Below are 21560 nucleotides of genomic sequence, written 5' to 3'. Positions count from 1 at the left end.
TCATGTGAGTATCAAAAAGCACTTTTTTTTATATTGTTTTTAATACTGCGCTTTTGGAAAACGGTCTTTATTTATTTACATATGCTGTCAGAGTAAGAAATATCTGTAAATGGGGCTTTCAGCCATCTGTGGCACAGCTGCTCCTCGGCGCGCAGACAGCTGCACCGCGGGATGAAACAAGACATCATTGCTTGTGGCCTTTTGCTCCTTCATCCAAAATAATAACGTAGAAAAATCTGACTCAGGCTGGAACTAAAAAAAAAAAAAAAAAAATCATCCTCTATTATTCAGCAGACTATTCTTAAAATTTGGATTAAACTGCACATTAGAGAGGAACCGTGCCCTCATTTGCAGAATAGTCTGATGGCTGTCAAAAACATTAACGTTGAGGATTACTGGAGGATCCCGATGTCAAGATCTTCAACCTTAACCTGATTTATGCTGCAAGTCTGGCTGTAGGAGGCACACCGCCTTGCAGAAGAATTCATCTGTGTTGCTCTATCGCACAGAAATCAAATAAAACGCATCACAATGTGAGGATTCAAGAAGAGAAAACATGAGAAAATTGAAGAGAAATGACTTGGCGCCTCAGTGTGGCTGGTTATAAGCCCCGCCCTGTATGTGTGCAGACAGGCTCTCACCTCTTGGTTGGTCTTCCTCTCTGAGCTCAGAGCTTCTTGGACGTTGTTCAGTTCCGCCGCGTGTCTCCTCATCACCTCCTCTATCGCCTTCCGCACCTGCTCCTTCAGCCGCCTCCTGTCCTCCTCGGCCTTCTCCACCAGTCTCTTCTTCTCCTCCTCCAGCTTCTGCTGCACGTTGGCCCTCTCCGCCTCCACCTGCTCGATGCTCTTGTCCAGCTGGGAACGGACGCGGACCCTCTCCACTTCCAGCTCTTTGCGCAGTCGGTCCACCTCCTCCTCCTTCTCTCTCCTGAAACGCTCCGTGATCTCCTCCACTTGTTTATGGAGCGCTTCCTTTTCCTCGTCTCTTTCTCTGCGGATTTTGCTCCTCTCCTTCTCGAACTGGTCCTTTTCCTGCTGCCGCTCCTTCTGCTGGCTCTCCCTCTCCTTTTCCATCTCCTTCAGCAGTTTGTCCCTCTCGTCGTCCGCGTGCTTCTGGACGCGACGCAGCTCCTCGGTCTGGGCCCTCACCATCTCCGAGCGCAAACTGGACAGGGCTTCAGCGTGCTGCAACAATGTCATGCGTTTCAGCGCATAGAGGACGGGTTTCCTCTCTAAGCTAGGTAGCGTTACACAATTCAGGCAGCACTTGTCTCACATTTACAGGCCATTTTCTTGATTTTTTTGGGGAACTTACCAGGTGCTTTCCAGAACCCACCAAGTTTTCTTTGAACTCTACCAGGTGCTCTCCAGGAACTCTCTTGGAAAGGTGCTAGGTACCTCCTGGAACTTACCCGATTTCAAGGGATAGCATCTGGTAAGTTCTGGAAAGTACCAGAACCTTTCCCAGAACTTAGAAGGTACTAGCCTGAAATGTAGGGGTTACTTTCCGGGAACATACTGAGCACTTCCAGGAACCAGGCTGAATTATAATAATTGATACTTTATTAATCTCACAATGAATAAAGAATTATCTGGTCCTTTTTAGATGGTAGGTTCCAAAACTTATTGTTATGTTCTGGGAACATTTTGGGTAAGGTACCTGGTACGTTCTGGCAAAGTTTCACAAAATAACTGGTACATTCTCAGAAACTGTAATTGGTACCTTTCTGGTACCAAGTTACTTTAAATGTACTTGTTACGTTCTGGGAAGATAATCAGGCAGTTTCTGGACAAGTAACGGGTAAGTACCCATAAAGTACCTGACAGGCTCCTACAAGTTCTGGTAAGTACCTCGAAATCCCAAGAAAGCTTTGAATAGTACCCTTATAAGTTCCAGATAGTAAACTGTGTGGAAAGCACAGACTGCATTATGTAACGCGACAAAATAAGGTATCTTTTAGAGCGTGTGTGTGTGTGTGTGTCACCTGGCGTATTTGCCGGGCGTGGTCGCTGTTTCGGCCGCTGCTCTGTAGCTCCAGCTCTCTGTTCCTGCTCTGCAGGCGGTTCACCTGGCTCCTCAGCTCCTCCAGCTCGCCACACACACACACCTCACAGCGCCCACGGTTCAAGAGCTCCTCTAACAAACACACAAATCACACACCCGATGAAACACCAACGTGAACACGATCCTGGCTGTATTACAGAGGAAAAAACCCAACCTCCATCAAAGCAGCAAGTTGAACCAAATCAGCTTCCAGGCAGACTGTCAGAATCTGAGCCACTAGATTACATTCTCTTGACCTTGATGAGCAAAGAATGTCACACCTGAAGGGATTATGACACTTTGGTCGAGTAGATCTCTGATATGACGGGATTCAGACCTTCAAGAACTCATGATGTAATTAATCACTCAATGAGTAACGTTGCAAATGTAATAAATTCAGGTATGCTAAACTGGTCTAAGGAGTTAACCTGCCTTACTTTAGGGAACGGAATCACTATGTAGAGAAATTCAATAAACAAATAGGAATCAAAAAAATGGCTGAGTTTTATTTTATATATATATATATATATATATATATATATATATATATATATATATATATATATATATATATATACTCTTTTCTGCTCTACTCAGAAAAGAGTAGAGCAATGTAGAACTTTTCAGGATACTTTATTTGATATGAATATAAGCAACAGTAACACTTTTAATCAGCTTGCTAATATTTTTCCTAACCATGTAACATGACATGTTCAGGAAGCTGTCGTTCTTTTTTTCAAAATTGAACGATGCGTGAAGAACTCTGTGTATGTTGTGGTGGCGTGAGGTGCACACCTCGTTATCGCTGCGTCTGGCTGGAGCGATGGAAACCTATTGAGTTTAGATGAAGTCACACTTTCTTTCACACAAACCTCAGCTGCCAGAGAAGATCATCAATAATAAATTAGATATGAACTAATGCATGTTCTTTAAGATACCAAAAGGTTTTCCAGTACATTTTACAATGGATTTACTGATTGCATTTCACGGAAACCTGACTTTCTGCTTGAGTGGCTAAATTAGTGACCGTTCCACCAGAGAAAATAATTAGAGTGAATAGCATTTTACCATCACTGGGTTGTTTTAAAAAAGGAGTGAAAGGTGTGAGAGGGTTCGAAAAGGAAAAATACAACATTTTCTACTGAACAGCTTGATGCTGCATGACTCACAGACTGAGGTTTTACAGCCAGGTACAAATACAAAGAGTTTAAACTTCAATTGTCATGATCATCAAACAGCATTGTGTCACATGTTACATGAGTCCAGATTTTTGAAGGTTTTTTTCTTCAGATTGATTATTTGTGCTGGTTCATTTAACTGAAGAAAATCGTCAAAGAGAACAAAGGTAGGACAAAGGCTGGATTTTAGAGATTCCTTGGAATGGAAACTAGAATTGTTTCCATACCAAGGATGCACCGTTATGTTAGCAGGTTTTCTCAGACAAGCAACTTCTGCTTTGGTCTGCTAAATTTACATTGCTGGAGGTTGCCAGCTGTATCAGTCTGCCTGATCAGCAGGATCAGCCCATCATGAGCCCATCTGGATGCCGCTGCAACATGGACTGCAGAGCTGATACAGCCGCCATCCTGCGGCAGAATAACGCAGAGGCTCAGCTCAAAAAGCAGGGATAAACTTTACAATGTGCTTTTGTTAAAGTTTATGCATTTAATATCCACACATTTAGTGTTTTATCCTACTGAAATTAACATTTTTGGTTTATTTTTCATAGGTAACATTATTCAGACGCTTTCTTTTTAATTGTGTGTTTCTGTGTAATACAGTAGTCTGGATGATATTTTATGATATATTTGACCGAATGTTCTGTAACCTTTTCAGATAAAACCTTTTTTTTTTTAAACTATAAATGTGTTTTAATGAAAACAGACAAATTTTCAATTAAATCCAAACATTTTGTTCCAGCTATAGTTTATGGAGAAAAATCAGCGTGGGCAAAAATTGCTAACGCTACTGAAATCTGAATGGGTCAAGTAAACTACAATCGATGGGTTTCTATTTGATAACATTTATTAAATTCAGAATTTAGTTCAAATTTATCAATGTAACTTACACATTTCAATTCAATTCAATTTTATTTATATAGCGGCAATTCATGAAACGTGTCATCTCAAGACACTTTCCAAAGTCAAATTCAATCAGATTGGATCAGATTTACTCACATACGCTGTTTCTTGTATTTGCCTTCCATGTTAAAGGCACTTAATTAGCGCTGCTAAAAATCGCTCAGCAACATTTCATAGTGGTTCCTAAATGTAGGGGTCCGGACCTCTCTTAGGGTCATTATGTAACATGTCTGGGATCCTATCCTTTTCTAAAATATAAATGTCTTTCTTTACATTGAAAAGAAAATCGATTAAAAAAAAGATTTATAGGTTTTTTCATACCGTTTGTGTTGTACTAAGACCAGATGATAAATACCTCAAAGATCAGAATCAGTCAGTGTCCCTTTGACTCTGCTCCAATAGTTGAATGGCTGCACAAACGCTTAAAAAAATAAATCTGTTTTATCTTTTGAGATTAACAAAAAGAGTTATGGATGTTCCCGCAAATCCATTTCCCGATGGATTAAAGCCTGCTGCTTCTATAAAAGTACCTACAGTAAAGTTTCTTTGCTTTTTAATGTAATCTCAAAGAGAACTACAAACTGGTACCACCCAGGGAAAACCGCACCTCTCTCATTACCAGTGATGCTTGCATAACCAGGGGTTAGTTTGGGGCCACAGACCTCTCACACATCAGTTTTGCGGGTCGGAAGTTGGAACATTTCAGGAACCGCTGTCTGTCTTCGGAGGGCAAGCAAAGCTCCGCCCACGTTGGCCGCGTCGCCCCCCCCCCCCCCCTTTAGCCCCGCCCCCTCCACAAAGGCCAAGTGAAGGACTACCTGCTCTGCTCTGCAGCTCGTCTTCCTGCAGCAGCAGCCTCTCCTTGGCAACAGCCAGCTCCTCCTCCGCCCGTTTCACCACAGACTCCGCCTCCGACACCCGCTTCCGATCAAGCTCCAGCTCCTCCTCCAGGTCCTGTGGGGGGGCAACACAATGAAGGCCAGGAGGGCAGGATAAAAGAAGAGGGGGGAAAGAAAGGGTGAATGAGGGGGAAAGAAGGAGTTCAACAGCAAATATGACACAGGCGCAGGGGGCGGATTGGGAGAGGATGGATGAAATGTGGTGAGTCAGGGAACTCTCCTGGCCAGTAGCGAGGCTTAGATGGTCTGCTGCCAGGGCGGGTTAGCTCTGTGCTGCTCTCTCAGGGCTTCTTCACGCTCGTGCTGGAAGTGGTAATGGAGGTGCTGCAGCGCATCTATCCTGCTCAATCTACCCATTAGCAGATAGCAGGCATAGGGAGGGAGGGAGGGCAGACTGTGGATAGCCATGCATGTCCGCCCCCTCCACCTGCCTCCTAACATTTTACTTTGATATCAGTTGGTTTTCAGGGAGTTGATGAAGACTGAACACATGCTCACGTTTCTGTACCTGTATTCTCTCCTGCAGCTTCACCGTGTTCCTCTTGCTCTCGGCCAGCCTCTCCAGGTGACCCTCCACCTCCGCTTCGGCCCGCTTCACCCTTTCCCGCAGAGCGCTGTGCATCCCCTTCTTCTCCTCCTCCTCCCTCTCCTCCCACCTCTGTCGCTCCTCTCTCCACTCCGCCTCGATCTTCTTCCTCATCTGCTCTCTCTCCTCGTGGAGGTCGTTCACTTTTTGCTCCCAGTGCTCCCGCTCTTCTTTGACCGCTCGCCTCTTCTCCTCCTCCGCCCGCTCCCTCTCCTCCTTCAGGGCCTGCAGCTCCTCCAGAAGGGCTTTCAATCTTTCCACGTCATCGTGCTTTTCCGCTCTCCTCGCCTCCTCCTGTTTCTCCCTCTCCTCCTCCTCCTGTTTCCTCTTTTCCTCCCTTTCAACCATTTTCTGGAGCTCTTCACATTTATCGCTCAGTTCCCGGATCTGCTCCCCGGCGTTCTCCATCTCCTTGCTCAGTCTCAGGGTCTCCTCCTGGGCAGCGATGATCTCGGCCTGGGCCTCCAGGAGTCCTTCCTCGGCAGCCCGGAGCTTCTCCTGAAACTCTCTCCTCAGCTCCGCCTCGGTCTCGCGCTCCCTCTCCTCCGCATGGATGCGGAAGAACTCAAAGTCCGCCTGAACCTGGATGAGGGGGCAAAGGGTGGAAGAATGAGCTGCACAGCCCGCACAGTGCCGGGGATGTTATTTATTTTATTTTATTTTTTGGCATGCTTGGTAGAAATATGTTTTAAAAAAAAGCCACAAAAGGAGCAGCATTATCTCACCCTGAACATTTCTGCAAAATCCAACTTTTAATTTGAGTTAATTTCTTGAGTGGGAAGAAAAGTAACCGTGTTAAGAAACAGATCTCCAACACTCACTGTAGGACAACCGCATCACCTCCATGATAACCATTACATGTTACCTACATGCCACCGGACTGGTTAAATAAAACATTTCAGTGCCACCAGCACTAACGCAAACATTTGCAGTTTGCTTAACTCCACTGAGTTTAACTGGATCTCAGAAGTCGGATGAGACTGATAAGTATGGTGGAGGATCTGTGATGCTGTGGGCTTGCTTCTCTTCCAAAGGCCCTGGGAGCCTCATTAGAGAGCACAGCTTAATGAACTCTTTGAAATACCAGATTTTAACAACAAAAAGTCTGATCGCACACGCCAGTAAAATGAAAATGGGTCATTGTGGGAGAGCAGAAGACCCAGGCTAAGTTTAGAGGATGAGCAGCTACCTTTTCAAGACACATCTTGGGTTTTTATCAGTTTGAGATTATGCTGCTGACAAACAGGTTAAACTAGATTAAAGGCTTTTTGCACATCTCCACCAAGCCTTATTTCATATGGAAACATTAAAGAGGCCTTCTCTCCACGAGAGAGGTGAGATACTAACATGAAACCAAGGCGGTAGAGCTTAATCTCAGATGTTCGTGATGCGAGTACGAAGGAGACTGGAGAGAGCAGCATGTGCGCGCTTTTGAAAAAAGCCGGGTTTTTGCCATAAGGGCCAATTAGGAGCAACGTGGTGACATTCACATGGTACTGATTATGTGGCAAAAGATCATTATCAGGAGGCACCGCTGAGACCAGGCAGATTGGAGCCTCATTTATTTTGTCTTACCTTGGAAAGCTGCTCTACTATGAACAGTTTTTTTCCCCCCCAAAGAGCTGCGGTAAAAATATAAGAATATAAATTAGGTAAATTTGAATCCAAAAAATAGGAGCTCATTACTTAGCGGATCCGTAACATTTTCCTGCACATCCAAGAAGACAACAAAAGAATGACTTAATGATGGGAAAAGTTAGGTTTGGTAATGGCCTAGGCTGAGTGTAGAAATAAATCTGACTTGAAGAGCACTGTTCACCACGGAGGTCCTTTTGCAAATATTGTCAAACTAAGAAAAGTTGATAGACTCCAACCACAGAAGACTGACTGCTGAAATTGAGTCAAAGGTGGTTAAAAAGAAGTTCAACCGTGGAAACACTGATCTTTCATATTGTTTTCCATTCTGACAGATTTTGTTTCTTTTCAGTTGACTTGTGCAGGACAGTTGTGCCATTAGAGTTTTGAACTTTATCAGGGCCATTTTTACAGGTCTGTGGGGGGAAAAAACGCTGTGGAAATGCTCTGTGTGCCAGAAAATGGGACTGATGTCTCCCCTCCTGGAGGAGCGGCTTCCACAAGTCCGTTGTGCGCCCAACACGGGATTGTGGCAAGCTGCTCTTTCTATAAACAAAGGCTTTCTTCTCACCACTTATCCATGCTGTTCATCTGAAAGTTCCCTGGTAATTCTCCCACCTGAGAGTTTCCTTCAGATTTTTATTTGTAAAAAAAAAAAAAAAAAAATCTACAAAAGTGAAGGGTCCAGCATCGCTTAAAGCCCTAGGGAGCAACTTTATTACTTGACCGACATGTTTTGGCATTGTGGCCTTCATCGGTTTCACACAAATCATGTAATCATGTAACATTTTCATGCCTCCCATTCCCAACGAGACACATAAAGGTTAGTGGCTGTATTGTGACAGATTGTGAAAAGGTTCACGATTCCAAGGTACTCTAAGCTCAACCAGCATGGACTGATTAATTAAAATAACATTTAGGTAAATGTTAGCCGTTTACCCAACCAACAATAGATAGCTTCATTGTAAGGATATTTCACAATAATGTTTATTTATCATCCGCTTATGCATTTGGCCCACAAAAGAAGCCTCGTATGCGTCTTAGCTGCCTTTGGATCCTAAAAAGAGGGACATCAAATGCTCCGTTTGGACGGTTGTGGGATTTTAAAATGGGGACATCACTGTCTACTAAGACTGGTTTGGCTGGACCTTAATTTAGTTTTATTCAGTTTTAACTGCAGAAAGGAAAATCTAAATAAAATAACAAAGCAGGATGACCCAACAACAGGTTTAATAATAATTTTTAGTACATATTTTTCCAAAGAGGCCCAAAAAACTAAATGGCATTCATGGCTTACATTTAGATTTCACAGGAAAATCTGCTTCAGCCTTCTAACAGTGAGGTTAATAAGCTTAGGGTTTACTTATCGTCTTGTTACCCTGTCTGTAACATTATGTAGAGTGGCTAAAAGTTATGAGTCAGGCCACATGTACACCCTTCAGAAACAGGAAGTCTCGGATTGCTGTTTAAAAGTTCCTTGAAACTTTGATCTACTTATAAAAAGCAAAGCATCAATTACAAAAACGCATCTGTTTTATTCGTTTTGCAGGAACTGTCAGGCGTAACTCTAGTTCTGACACTGAAGATTTTGTTTGATCATTTATTTCTTGACATTGGATCTTTTTTTTAAATAGACTTTAATTTAATGATAGATTTAGTTTACATTTTGCTGTGAGATTATGCCACTGCAATAAAAGATAAGAAGTAGGAGGGGTGCCGTGTTAACCTTTGTTGATTTGACAGCCATGCCGGGTTTGCTGCTCCAACAGATCAACACTTTGATCTAATTGTCAAAAAAGCAAATAGTCCGAATCAGGCCACAACCACCGCAGAGTCGTGACTTAGATGTATTTCAGTGACAGCCATTAAAAGAGCCGTCCAAACTCTCTAAAGGCCTAACAAAGCACCCTTCGTTTCTTCATTTAGCAAAGTGAACAATGGACCATCCTTTACGAAAAGAAAGGAACTAATTCTGTCTCTTCAGTACTTCTTTCAGCAGCAACTTTCAAAGCGACATGTGATTATTTTTATACAATGACTCAAGACTGGCATTCATCTGCTTTTTGCCTCTTCTTCCCTTTTCTAATTACATTTTTTTAACAGTAAAGTGATATTTTTCTTTTGCAAAATGTATGATGACTCTTTTGAGAAGGAACGGTTAATAAGTTTAACATCTCTAGTATTGTAGACCGTGCAGACCCATGTTAAAGCACATCGTAAGTGTGTTGGGACTCATTGTCCAACAAACTCTTTCATTAAGTTGGACAAAAAAAAAAAAATTAGCAGAAAAGAAAACGACAGGACGACGCACCTGAGCCCCTACTCGCTGCTGCTCATCCAGAGACTCCTGGAGCTCAAGGAGGCGTGTCCTTAAGATTGACCCCTCCCCTTCGTGGCAGGTCTCCATCAGTATGCGGTGCAGCTCGTCGTGGTGAGCGTGGTTTAAGGCCTGCAGGGCTGCTTCCTGCTCCTCATTCCTCATGTTCAGAGAGTAAATCACCTGGAAAGTGTTAGGAAGCAAACAAAAGAAACATTTAAACATCTTAAAATATGCATCACACTTTGTATCTTTCTCTTTATTTACAAAGGAGGAAGCCACAACTGGTGGGAATTGCTGCCTGACTATATATGCCTTCTATCATTACAACAGCAACATTTTCATCACACAATCCCTGACAGAGTCTGAGAGCTGTTTGGCTATTGATTCCAGATGATTGGTCAATCATTTCGATAAGAAATACTAACTTTGTTAATAATTATCTTTACTGACAAGATGTGCATTCTGAGCCGGTCTCTGCCTCATTCAAGTTTTCATTATAAAAAAACATGATGGCAATAAAGATTAACTCTTGATTAATAGTTATTCGTGGCCAAACTATACCCATTAGTGCACAAAAAAAGCAGCAGATACCAGTACATAAATCATAACCTTGCATTATAGAATCAATATTTAGGGGAGCTTTAGAATGAAAGAGACAAAATGTTTATCAGACTGACTCTGAAGAAGAAACACAATAATAAAATTGCACAACACATACAGGTTAAACCGCTGCCTTGATAAACTGCCTGCATCTATTAAAACTCTGACCTTGCCTGACAGTACAGTCCAGGTTTACTAAGCCTGCCGACGTACGTATGCCATCTATCTAGCTCTTCCCTAAATAGAGTATTATCATCCATAGTGCATGAAACGTGGCCTATTTTTCCCCACGATTCACTTTAACCTCTACGCAATGCCACCAGTGTCATCATGTTCTCCCGGTGACCCCTTACGTCTCACTTACCCACTCATGGAGGTGTGTGTGTGTGTGTGTGTGTGTGTGTGGACACGAGTGTAGGCATGAGACACATGGGCTCATATTTTATCCAGACGCCTCTCTGTCTGCGGCGCACAGCTTGCGCAGCACTGCCGGACATTCTCCCCTCTCTGTGTGGAAGGGTGGCATGTTTTCATGCTCTCCTGCACACACATTCCCACTGTGTGCACACAAACACCCGCAATAACGATAATAATAATGCACCCTTCCTGACATTTGACGGTTTTGTCAATCAGCCATTAGCAGAGCACGCAAGCTGCTATCGCCGTTCTCTAAAGTAGCTCTGAAATTGTGACTTGTGGCACTGAGGAATGACGAAGGCATGCGCTGAAGGGTCATCCTCACAAAGTGAGACCAAAGGAAATACTATGGTGACCAAGGTTATGAGACCATAGTGTGGCAATGGTTTCTCTAAAACTAGTTTATTTCATTCTGTCTTCATTAATATGCTGCTTAAACAGCCTGGAGTCTTCCAGGAAGGTTAAGTTTCCCAAATGTTTGTCAGACTGCTGCAGGGATTCATTCTCCTTGGTCTGCAGATGCATCAGTGAGGTCAGCCACAGACCTCCACTGATGCATCCTGGCCCAGGATCCACAGTGGGGTCTGCCCTGAAGGGGGTTAATGACGCAGGGGTCATGGCTTTGAAGACCATTCAAGTTGTTCTGCACCTAACATTGAGGATCACTCTAAAGAAATATGTCTTTCTCACCTTTACGCTACTGTTTTAAGTAACGTAACAAATTAAGATTTAAGCACATTTGTTTGACCAAAGCCCCCATAATGCCTATAGAGTCACTGTAGTTAAAGTCAAGGAGTGGTCCCCTCACAACCTAAACTAAACACACATATTTAGGTTCAAGTTGTGAACCAAGTACATCTCAGTGGCGCACCCCCCCCCTCCTCCTTTTAAAATAACAGGTCTTTTCAATGTTAAAATGAGACCATAATAAAATCATTATAAAACATGTTCCACCTTTAAAGCTATAGTTGGTAAGCCTGTTCAGAAAGACTTTTTGGTATACTGGGTGAAATCAAAAAAGCTGCAGTCTCGAGGTTGCATGAGTGCACACACACCTTCAAGATACCGCCTACTTGAAGCCCCTTTTGATTTACTCGCAGCAGTCAGTCTTCTTGGGTAAGCTCTTGCCATTCCCGTTATAGTGAAACTGGTTATTCAAAACTAAAGTTCATCCATCCGAGGGGAATCTTCCTGACATTTGCTCTTTGACATCCTTCAGTTGATGCATTCGTTTTCTAAAAGGTTACAAAGGCTCCAAAGGAGAAGGGTATAAGAAAAGCCTTTACCAACCACACCCACCTTTTCATCCATTTTCAAGAAAAGGATGAAAGGTTAGGAGATAAACTGGTCAGTGAGGCAGTCAAGAGGCTAACTATGCTGAAGGAGCTGCAGGAATTGGGTTGTTTTCTACATGTTAAAAAAACATATTGTTTCCTACTAAGGAACAAGCAGTGGCCCTTAGAAGCCCTTTAGCCTAAATAAAACGTTCAGGCCCGGCTAAAATCTTCCTTAACCTTGTGTCAGAAAGGGTTGTGGTCTGATAAAACCAACATTTAAATTTGGCCACAACTGCGTAAGAATAACTTGACACAAAGGAAAATAACCCTGAACATAATCAGAAGAAAACCCTCTCCTAAGTGTAGCATGGTGGTAGACGCATCTGAGGTTACTTTTAGATGAGATCTGGGTTTTTGTCGGGGAAAATGAAAATACAAACAGTTTTAGTGGCAATCAGAGCCAGTTGGGTTTCTGCAGATAATACTTTTTTTTTTTTATTGTTCAGCGTCACAGTAAGTGAAAGCTTTAATCCCAATCAACACAAAAAAGACTTAATAACAGAAAAATTTAATCTTTTCCATGGCCCAGAAAAACTGTACTGTCATCCTAGGAGGGCTCTGGACAAGTGATGAGCAGGCAAATGTTGTCAAGTCAAAAGTTAGGGTGCTTGTTGTTTCTTGCTAAAAAGTCAACAAACGTGTAGTGAAAGAATCAATTTAAAACAGCATGCACCAGGTTAAAATATATATTTTTTCCTTCCAACACGGTTGTTTTTCAGCTGGATTCTACAGGATAAATGATGCATTAAGTGTACATCACAAACATAGAAAGTTACACAGCGACGTGTCGGCTTTTGAGAGTCCTTGTAAGCTAATGAGATCTGAGGGTAGTTATTTATGTGTTTTTCAGTCCGTGTGACCTCTGGACTTCAGTCATTGTGCCGCGTTCATTCATTTCTTTTGCAGAATTACATTGTGCTAAATAAAGTATTTCATAATTTCAGCCTGTGTTTTATTCCTATCTTTGAATGGTCAGATAGGTTGACAAAGCACTCCACACATGCACAAAACCATTGTTTATATGTATTGGTAGTTAATTTGAATAAATCATAGGGATACAGAAATATATAAAAATGCTTAAATGTCACTTCTGCTTTTGTTTTACAGTAAACTGTATTTCTATAGTGCTAACCCCGATTCAGGTCGGTCAGCTGTTATGGAGTATGGACTGGACATATTTTCTTACAGTAGCTTAGGAAGAGGAAAAGCATCTGCCTCTGCGACTACACAGGTCTTTTTGTTTAGAGGTGTGATGTCTTCTGAGGTAAGAAAGTTATAAATATTGAAGTTAGCCCGTTTTCTCTCGCTAATGCATCGATTACGGTGGAGACTCATCAAAGTACCAGGGTGAACGAGAGCAACCAGCACTTCACACCCATGCACACGCCCAGAGGATTCAGCCTGAATCACTCTGTCATAAACTGACTAATCCAGCCTATAGAGGCTACTGCGGTAAATAGAGGACCACTCATTTTACACGTTGGGCAATTGTAAGGACATGTATGGGAAAGGAAATAAATAACATTTAACTTCAAAACTTGCACTATGCACCCTTAAGGAAAAACAGCACACTAAGTATGGCCTCTTGCAATTTACGGCAACAGTCTCGTTGATTGATGGGATCATAACGAGAACACTATCCTATAAACTAAATATAAATGCCAAACTGAAAACATTTAGGACAGTTGCAGGTCTTGCCAGCAGGGGATGTACCAAAGGCGGTTTAAAACCCGAGAGGGGCGTGTCAGAATCACAGGGCTCATTTAGCACATTCAAGGAAGTGTTTAGGATATATTGAAAAAATGTGATTACAGAAGAAACGCTTACATTTATTATCCATTTACTTATCTATCTATTGTTTTTACCTAAATGTGCCACTCTCAGTGGTTCAACATCCCAGAAAGGCTTTTTTTTTTTTTATTGGGCCAAGCTCTTCAGTACCTACCACTGCTTGATGCATTACTGAAGTAAATTTTTTCGACACCTATCCAGAAGTCTTAATCAATTCTGACAGCTCCAGGACAGGTGGCGAAACATTGTCAGAAGAACTGAGCAAAAGTCCGGTTGCCTCCGATTTAAGCCTGTTTGCTGTTGCCACGACCCGGATAACTGAGAATTTGCACAGGCATTTATAAAGAAATGAGACCACTGTTACTGCCTTATTGCTAAATAAATGTATGCCATAATAATTACTGTGGAGCAATTTTTCTCCCCACATTTGCCTTTTGTTTGATTTTTACGAGTAATGCTGATACCGCCAGTGGATATTTTGTTGTATTTTTAAAACTCCTAGTAATATACTTAAGCAAATGTTCTAATTTAAATCTTATGTATTCATTTCTTATCACAATATTGGTGCTTCTGCCAGTTTTCACATATTAAAATACAAAATGTTTCTTTAGGTGTATATCTGCCAACACTGGGCCAGGGAGCGGCCTCCTCCTACTGTAAATCCACTCTCCAGGTACCCGTATCGATCCTGCCAGTCGATAGCGTTATTCATGTAGCCTCACAAGCCAGTGCCCTTGCTTATTCACAATAACTTCACAGTCAGCAAAGCGTGGAAAACAAATCTGTCTCCAGTGTACAGGGGAGCCGAGACGCTGCAGCTGAAGAAGAGATGATCTGACTGGTTGGTGCAGAGGGAAGAGGTGAGTAAAAGAGACAGGAGAGCATCCGCACACACACACCTCCACACATATCACACAGGGTACTGTCTGTGCTGGATTACAAAGCAGTGAGCGCTGTGACGGTAAGCGCAGGAAATCCAAAGATAGATTTCAGGCTGCCAATCAAAAGGGGGGGCCTGTGTATCTGTACATAAGCTGATGCTTTAAAAAGCTGCTGTTGGTCTCTGTGTTGTGCAAACGGCTTAACTTTTCCACATTTTGTCACGTTACTGTCACAAACTTCTGCAAATTTAATGTTTTTTTTTTTGTAAAAAGACAAAGACAGAAACAGTGGCCTCTTTAGTCAGACACCCCTAAGTAAAATCCAGTCCAACCGATTGCCTGCTGAAGTCCCTTTATCAATAAATAGACCCTACTGAAAAACCCAGCCTCAGCATAAATCCAGCTGTTCTGTGAATGCGTCAGATGTTTGTTAGAGAGCATTAATAAACAAACTGTATCTTAAAAACCAAGGGTTGATTGTAGTTGCAGCATCATGCTGTGGGGTTGATTATCTTTTGCAGCTGGGAATCTTGGTTATCAAATAAAGCACTCTCCAATGTGTCAAATGAAAATGGAGAGGGTGCGGTCCAGCTGCAAACCTGCCAATGCATAGCTGCTCAGCCAATATCGAGTGAAGCAGTCAGGAGGCCCGTGGTCACGCTGAATGACCTGCAGAGATCCACCGCTCTGGTGGGACAATCTGTTCACAGGACAACTTGGAGCTGTGCGCGCCACAATTCTGGATTTTATGCGAGAATTTTCCACAAACCATGCTGGGGATACAGCAGACACATAGAAGAAGGTGCTCTGCTAAGCTTAGACCGCAATTATGTTATTTGCAACGCTGTGCTGGAAAACTATTATTGAATATCACTCCTAACCAACCCATCACTGAGCCACAGTGGTGGCAGCATTATACTGTGGGGAGGAATCTCTTCAGCAGGAAGAAGGAAGCAGGTCCGAGTTGATGGGTTGAATACAAAGCAATCCAGGTGGAAAACCTGTCAGAGGCTCCAAAAGATTTTAGGCTAGACTTCCAGCAGGAGAACAACCCTAAACACACATCCAGAATTGCAACTGGATGGTTAAGATCAAAGCATATCGAGTCCAAATCGAGACAAAAATCCAATCTGTATCGAGACTTTGCTGTTCACACACACTCTCCCTCCAATCAGGCTAAATCAGAGTTTGGGTTTTTTTTCCAAAAGGAATGGCCAAAGATCTAGATGAAAAAAAGATACGTCCCAAGAGCGCCGCAACCTGGGTGTACAAAGACTGTACAACGTTTTAAAGCAAATAATAAATTCTTCCATTTCAAAACTATGGCTAATTTGTGCTGGTCTGTCATATAAAAATATGTCAAAGTTTCAAAATCTAAAACATTTACAAGGTTGGAAAACGCCAGACACTATATTTATTTGTGTGTGTGTGTGTATAAAGTTTTGGGAGCATTCACAACAGCTGGCAAGAAACGGTCAGCTGGCACTTCCTTCCCACTGGCTGGCTCTGCCATGTAAACACACTCCGACTGGTTTATCTTTAGCAGCACCCATTCAGGCGGGACGGGGAGAGAGGGAGGGGAGGTCAGGGATGGAGCTGCTTGGAGGAGTGTGTGCGTGTATGTGTGTGTGTGTGTGTGTGTGGGGGGGGGGGGGGGGGGTTGCGGACATTGTGAAAGTAAAGCATAAAGCCATAAAGGATGGGAGATAGCGAATACGAGAGATGTGAGAAGACAGTAATTGTATTTTTTGGTTTCTACACATGTAGGTTATATGAACTTACCAATGTTGACCCTTTCCTACTTCCTCCCCACTCGACACCCTGCCCCAAACACACACACACACACACACACACACACACACACAAATAAACCATGTGTCACGCTGCAGGCATCCCAACACTCTCCTGCGCCAACTATCGAATTTGATGATTCTTATATTTCAGTAGCTCTCTGGGTTTCAGGTTTATTCACTGGGGTCATCTGAGCTAAATCGGCTCGGGCATGGCGTGCGTAAAGTTTCAGCCGAGAGAAACGAGTCCGCCCTGGAGTGAGAACGGGACGAGGGGTTCAAGGACGGCGCTGGGAAATGCCGCTAACAAGCACAGACACAAGTGCTGACCTTTCATCCGTGCCATCTTCGCCTCTATGTGTGTGTGTGTGTGTGTGTGCGTGTGTGCGTGTGTGTGTGTGTGTGTGTGTGAAAACCTGATAAAACAATCCACACATTACCCGAGGAAACATACCCACACTTTAGAGACAGAGATGCCCCCACGAGCGATGTTCCCAGTCATCAGTAATTGTCATCGTTCAACAAGCAGTGGGTCATGCGCGGCCTCTGTAAGCTTTATTGCGGAGCAGAGAGAGGGAGAATCCCCAAAACATGGCAAGGATTAGTGCTGGAGAAGCTGAGCAGATACAGATGCTGCTGCTGCTCCTGCTTGTACCAGCTCACTGACACATGGGGAAAGATACACAGCGTCAAAGCTACCAGCCAGGCCTTTTGTAGTTCAGTAGAACAAGCTTTAGATGTAGTTTTCTCATCCACAGAAATTTGTCATCACAGTTTTTTTTTTCCTGTTTTACAATTTCGTTAAGATAAAAACTGCACTCTCACCAAGTCTTGAAGCTTGCGTGCCTCTGGTGGCATCACAAGAGACATGAGGTAACGAATCAGAGGTGTTTTGAGTATATTGCTACTTCTTGTCATTTTTTTCATCTTTATTTGCCATGTTTTTAGTCAAAGTTCCCCCAAAGGTGTTTATTTGTACTTCGTATGGTTGGCGCAAACTATTTCAGCCATATAAAAGAACACTGCATAGATTGCATGGTCCGATTTCTGTATCAAATATATTCTGTAATCGTTAGAAGCCAACTTTAAATAAAACCAATCGGGTCTGGCCAATGTGCTCCATCGAAATAGTTTTGAAATCCCAAAGATGTTTCCTAAAGAACTATTATATCACCTGTCATGTTTAGCGAGGATAGTAGCCAGGCTTATAATGAGTCAATTCCTACCAGTTAGCCCCGTCATAAGTCAACCAGTAATACCGCCTATACAGCATTGCAGTGAACTGCAGATGGAAGTAAAAAGAAACCCCATCACTTGGTCAGAGAACGATTGTTTGGCTTAGCTAAAATAGCAGTAAAAAGTAGAGGCTAGGTGCGAGTTTAGATGCAAATCTGTTCTGTTTCAGGTGAAATAACGTTTATATGGATTTTACTCATTTTATGTATTATGAACATGTATAGAAATCAAGATAGAAACAGAACCTGGATTTGTACCAGATAGAGTTCTGAAGATGATCATCCTTGTTGTCGCTAGCGATGCTTACATGGACATAAGCAATTGGCACAAAGGGCCATTCAGAATAAAAAAAATGTGCCATTAAACATGCCTATCGGAACATTGTGATTGGATTAAACTCAGTCGGAAAGAAATTGTATTCTGAATGAAATGGGTGGTTTATAGCAATCAATAATCCAAACAGCATCCGTCTAAACACTTCCAATCACGCCATTCGGATTGGGGCAAACTTTCCTGACTGCGCATGTGTGCCTTATGTCGTTGCTCCTGTAACGCTGCAGGACCAACAGCATGTTTTGCTAAACCTGCAGCTTTATTAGCGAGAGCAATAGCGTTTCAGCCGTTCTTAAAACCTGGCACGGAAGACACAGAACAAACACACGTCCTCGTTTGTTCATTTATGTAATTGTTCGTTGTCCGTGCTTGTTTGTATGATTGCTCAATAAAGTTAAAAAAAAAAACTTCTAACTTTTCTTCGGCATAAGCGTAAGTACAACTTCTTCTATGGTTTTATGGCTAATTTGAGGATTCTGCAAATGTCAGGGTGTTTTCATTCAGAATAAAAAAGCCTAGTCCAAGTAAACATACGCCAGGATCAGATTAATTGATTTTGTGGCCATATAAACGACGTGTTTGGATATTTTTTTTGTTTTTCAGTCCAAACATATTTCCATCCAATCAAGGAATTTTGTGCATGTAAACTAAACATAGCGACAAGCTGTTTGCTTCGACGTCCAGCTACAGCTAAAACATCTAAGGTTGAACCTCTTGCAGCTCAGATGCAACTTAAATGCTAAAAGATCTACACTCATTGAACAGTTTATTATGTACTCCTCTTTAATTGCTTGTTTACACACCCGGAGAATCAGCCCATCACGTGCACTGAAGTGTATATGACAATAAAGTAGGGAATCTCAATCTATTTATTTATTTTTAGTTGTATTTTAAATAGGCCCATAGGCTCATAGGTCTTTTGTCCAAAAAAAAAAAATAAAATAAAAAATTCACAGCATCCCCTGTTCAAAATTACTTCCAGCGGCCCTGGCAGCAACTAACGGTATTGCATCTAGATGTGACAAAGTCCACTTTCTAAAGTTGAAACCAACCACTTTGCACGTGCCGTGAAAACTGGTGATCTGCTGGGATGTTCAAATACATACAGGCTTACAGAGAATAGTTCCAGGAAGAGGAAATGTACAGTGAGTGATAGCTGGCAAACTGGTTTCAGATGACAGAAAGGCAAGAGTAGCTGAGATAAGCACTTGTTAATGTATGCAGAGACTAGCATCTCCAAACATGTTGAAGATGGGCTACAGCAGCAGACGACCAAGGTAGCTGCCACTGCTTTTACCTAAGAAAAGGAAATTGAGGCTAAAATTCCCATACGCTGACCAAAACAGGCCTCTGACAGATAAATGATGTCTCATCCAATGAGTCTCAGTTTGGCTGCAGCGTTCAGGTGGTATAGAGTCAGAATGTGGCGTAAACAACATGACCGCATTAATCCATGCCTCCTTAAACCAGCAGTTCAGGCTTGTAGTGGTAGTATAACAGCATGGGGGCTATTCCCTTCGCTCACTTTGGTCCCCTATTGTTGCTTGCTTTGTCCATCCTTTTGTGGCCATTGTTTACCGATTTTCTAATGGATACTTCCAGCTGGATAATGTCAAACTGGTGTCTTGAATATTGCGATGAGTTCACTTTTCACCAGCTGTCTCCACAGTCATCAGACCTCAATCCAACAGAGCCTCTTTGTGACGTGGTGCAACGAGAGACTTGGCCTTGTGGACCACTCTGCAGCAACTGTGTGATATAATCCTAATGAAGAATGATGTCTCAAGATTGTCTGAGAAATTCGGTCATTCTTGAGTTTATGCCAACAGAGTAATAGGGCAGTTCAGAAGGCAAAAGTGGGAGTTCAGACCAGGACTAGGAGGGTGAACCTAATAAAGTGTCTGGTTCGTGAATGCCAAAAAACGTCTGGGGTTGCTCAAGTTTACGAATGCCAGCTGATCACCTTTATTCTTGTGCCTCCTGAGATGTCAATGACCCAAATAAACACAATGCAGAATCAGCAGTTTTCCCCTTTCTTTATGAAAACATTGTAATTCGTGAAACCTTGAGGCGAAAACCCACTCCTTCTGACCTGCTTTTTTATTATTATTTGTGAATACTGTATTTTTAATGCAAAAAAACCACCACCGCTTTATAATACCTTTACAATCTTTTCCTAAATCTGGTAATTGATTTCTCTAAACACCTGCTTCTTTTGTCTGTACGGGGGACATGTGAAGACCGCAGTCTGAATTACACAGCAAGGAGCATGGCGGAGAGATAATCCCTAGAAGAACTGATCACCACATCAGTCATCGGTGCTGCCTCCAGCTCGGCGGAGAACTGCAGCCCACACCTAAAGCTCTCATCCATGTCAGATTACCGTCCGTCACGAAGCCTCGCCACCCTGATCCAAGTTTCCCCCTTCCGTCATTCCCCGAGACGACGGCGTGAAACGTGCCCACCGCGTTTCCCCCCATTGTGCAAGCTATACGTACACGTCCTGTACACATCCAGCGTGATATTTCTGCTGAATGCGTGCATGTCTTCTGCAGCGCAACATCACCAAGGTGTGACACTGAGTCAGCCGTCGGATCAGGCTGCCAGCCCGACAGATGGGCATCGGGCGGCGCGCCTCTCTCCCCCCCTGGCAGGTCTTACCTTGGTGAGCTGAGCGATCTTCTTGCACATCTTGCTGTGCATCTGGTAGTCATAGACCTCCTGCTCCTTCTCGATGGTGGCCAACTCTGCCGCAGTCCCGTTCACGGTGGAGCCCGGCCCGGGGGACTGTGCAGCCTTACCGGCGCCTGAAGCCATAATGGATCCCCCCTCCACCCCAGAACGCCTCTCTCTCTCTCCTCCCTCACGCTCTCTCGCTCTCTCTCCCAAGGGAACTTCCCAACACCGGAGGATTCTCAGAAATGATCCTTCCGCCGCGCTGATGAAAAATCCCACCGAAATCGTGTCAGGGTGCTACTCGTGCATCTCATCCCTCCGCGCGCAGACCGTCTCTGGCGAGCGGCATCTGGAGGAATCCGGCGGTAGATCGGCGGGGCTCCCCCGGCTCGCTGCGGCTGCTGCCCCGCTCTCCTCCCGCTGGCCGCCCGGTGATCGCCGAGGTCTCGCGCTGGAAGTCCATTTGGGGACGCGCTTGCGCCAGCCGAGCCCGTCCTGTCGCCAGCAGATGTATATGCGTGTGTTCTTGTTTTTTTTCCCCTTCTTCTTCTTCTTTCCTTATTCTAATAGGGAGGATGAAGGCGAGCAGTCCGACCACCTGTCTGGGGGCCAGGGCGGAGAGGGGCGTGTGTATCTGTGGAACATTACCGGAGACAGCTGCTGGAGAGGCGCACTGCTGCAGTGCCGCCCCGCCCCTGATCGCTGTACGGAGGGGAGGAGGAGGAGGAGGAGGGTCTCCGCCGTGTCCGTGTGATCAGTTAGATAAACCTACTCAGCGACACAGAAATATGCGCTGTACTGTAATGTAACGGTGAGCACCCTCAGAGGGGGTTTGGGGGGGCCCTGGTGGGAATGCAAGAGATCACTGGCTAAAAAATAAAATAAAAAATAAATAAATCCAGAAAACATGGGAAAAGCGGTGATTTCTGATT

The 21560-nt window shown here is 43.5% G+C and overlaps 1 protein-coding gene across 3 annotated transcripts in view; it reads right to left on the bottom strand.

The window, feature by feature from the left end:
• The window catches only part of fam184b (family with sequence similarity 184 member B), a 41975-nt gene extending 20855 nt beyond the window's left edge, over positions 1 to 21120 (bottom strand). For all 3 annotated transcript variants that reach the window (XM_021318001.2, XM_021318002.2, XM_012865549.3), the window contains exons 1-6: positions 20614 to 21120; positions 9559 to 9747; positions 5535 to 6194; positions 4946 to 5081; positions 1988 to 2139; positions 642 to 1187 (exon numbers count right to left, since the gene is read on the bottom strand). In XM_021318001.2, the coding sequence (XP_021173676.2) occupies positions 642 to 1187; positions 1988 to 2139; positions 4946 to 5081; positions 5535 to 6194; positions 9559 to 9747; positions 20614 to 20769 (1839 nt within the window). In that variant the 5' untranslated portion in view covers positions 20770 to 21120. The remainder of the gene's footprint in view (positions 1 to 641; positions 1188 to 1987; positions 2140 to 4945; positions 5082 to 5534; positions 6195 to 9558; positions 9748 to 20613) is intronic.
• Between the last annotated feature and the right edge of the window lie 440 nt (positions 21121 to 21560).

This window comes from Fundulus heteroclitus, chromosome 5 (assembly GCF_011125445.2).
Source record: "Fundulus heteroclitus isolate FHET01 chromosome 5, MU-UCD_Fhet_4.1, whole genome shotgun sequence".
Taxonomy (NCBI): Eukaryota; Metazoa; Chordata; class Actinopteri; order Cyprinodontiformes; family Fundulidae; genus Fundulus; species Fundulus heteroclitus.
The sequence above is the reverse complement of the archived record's forward strand: the minus strand, read 5'-3'. Positions and strand labels throughout refer to the sequence as shown.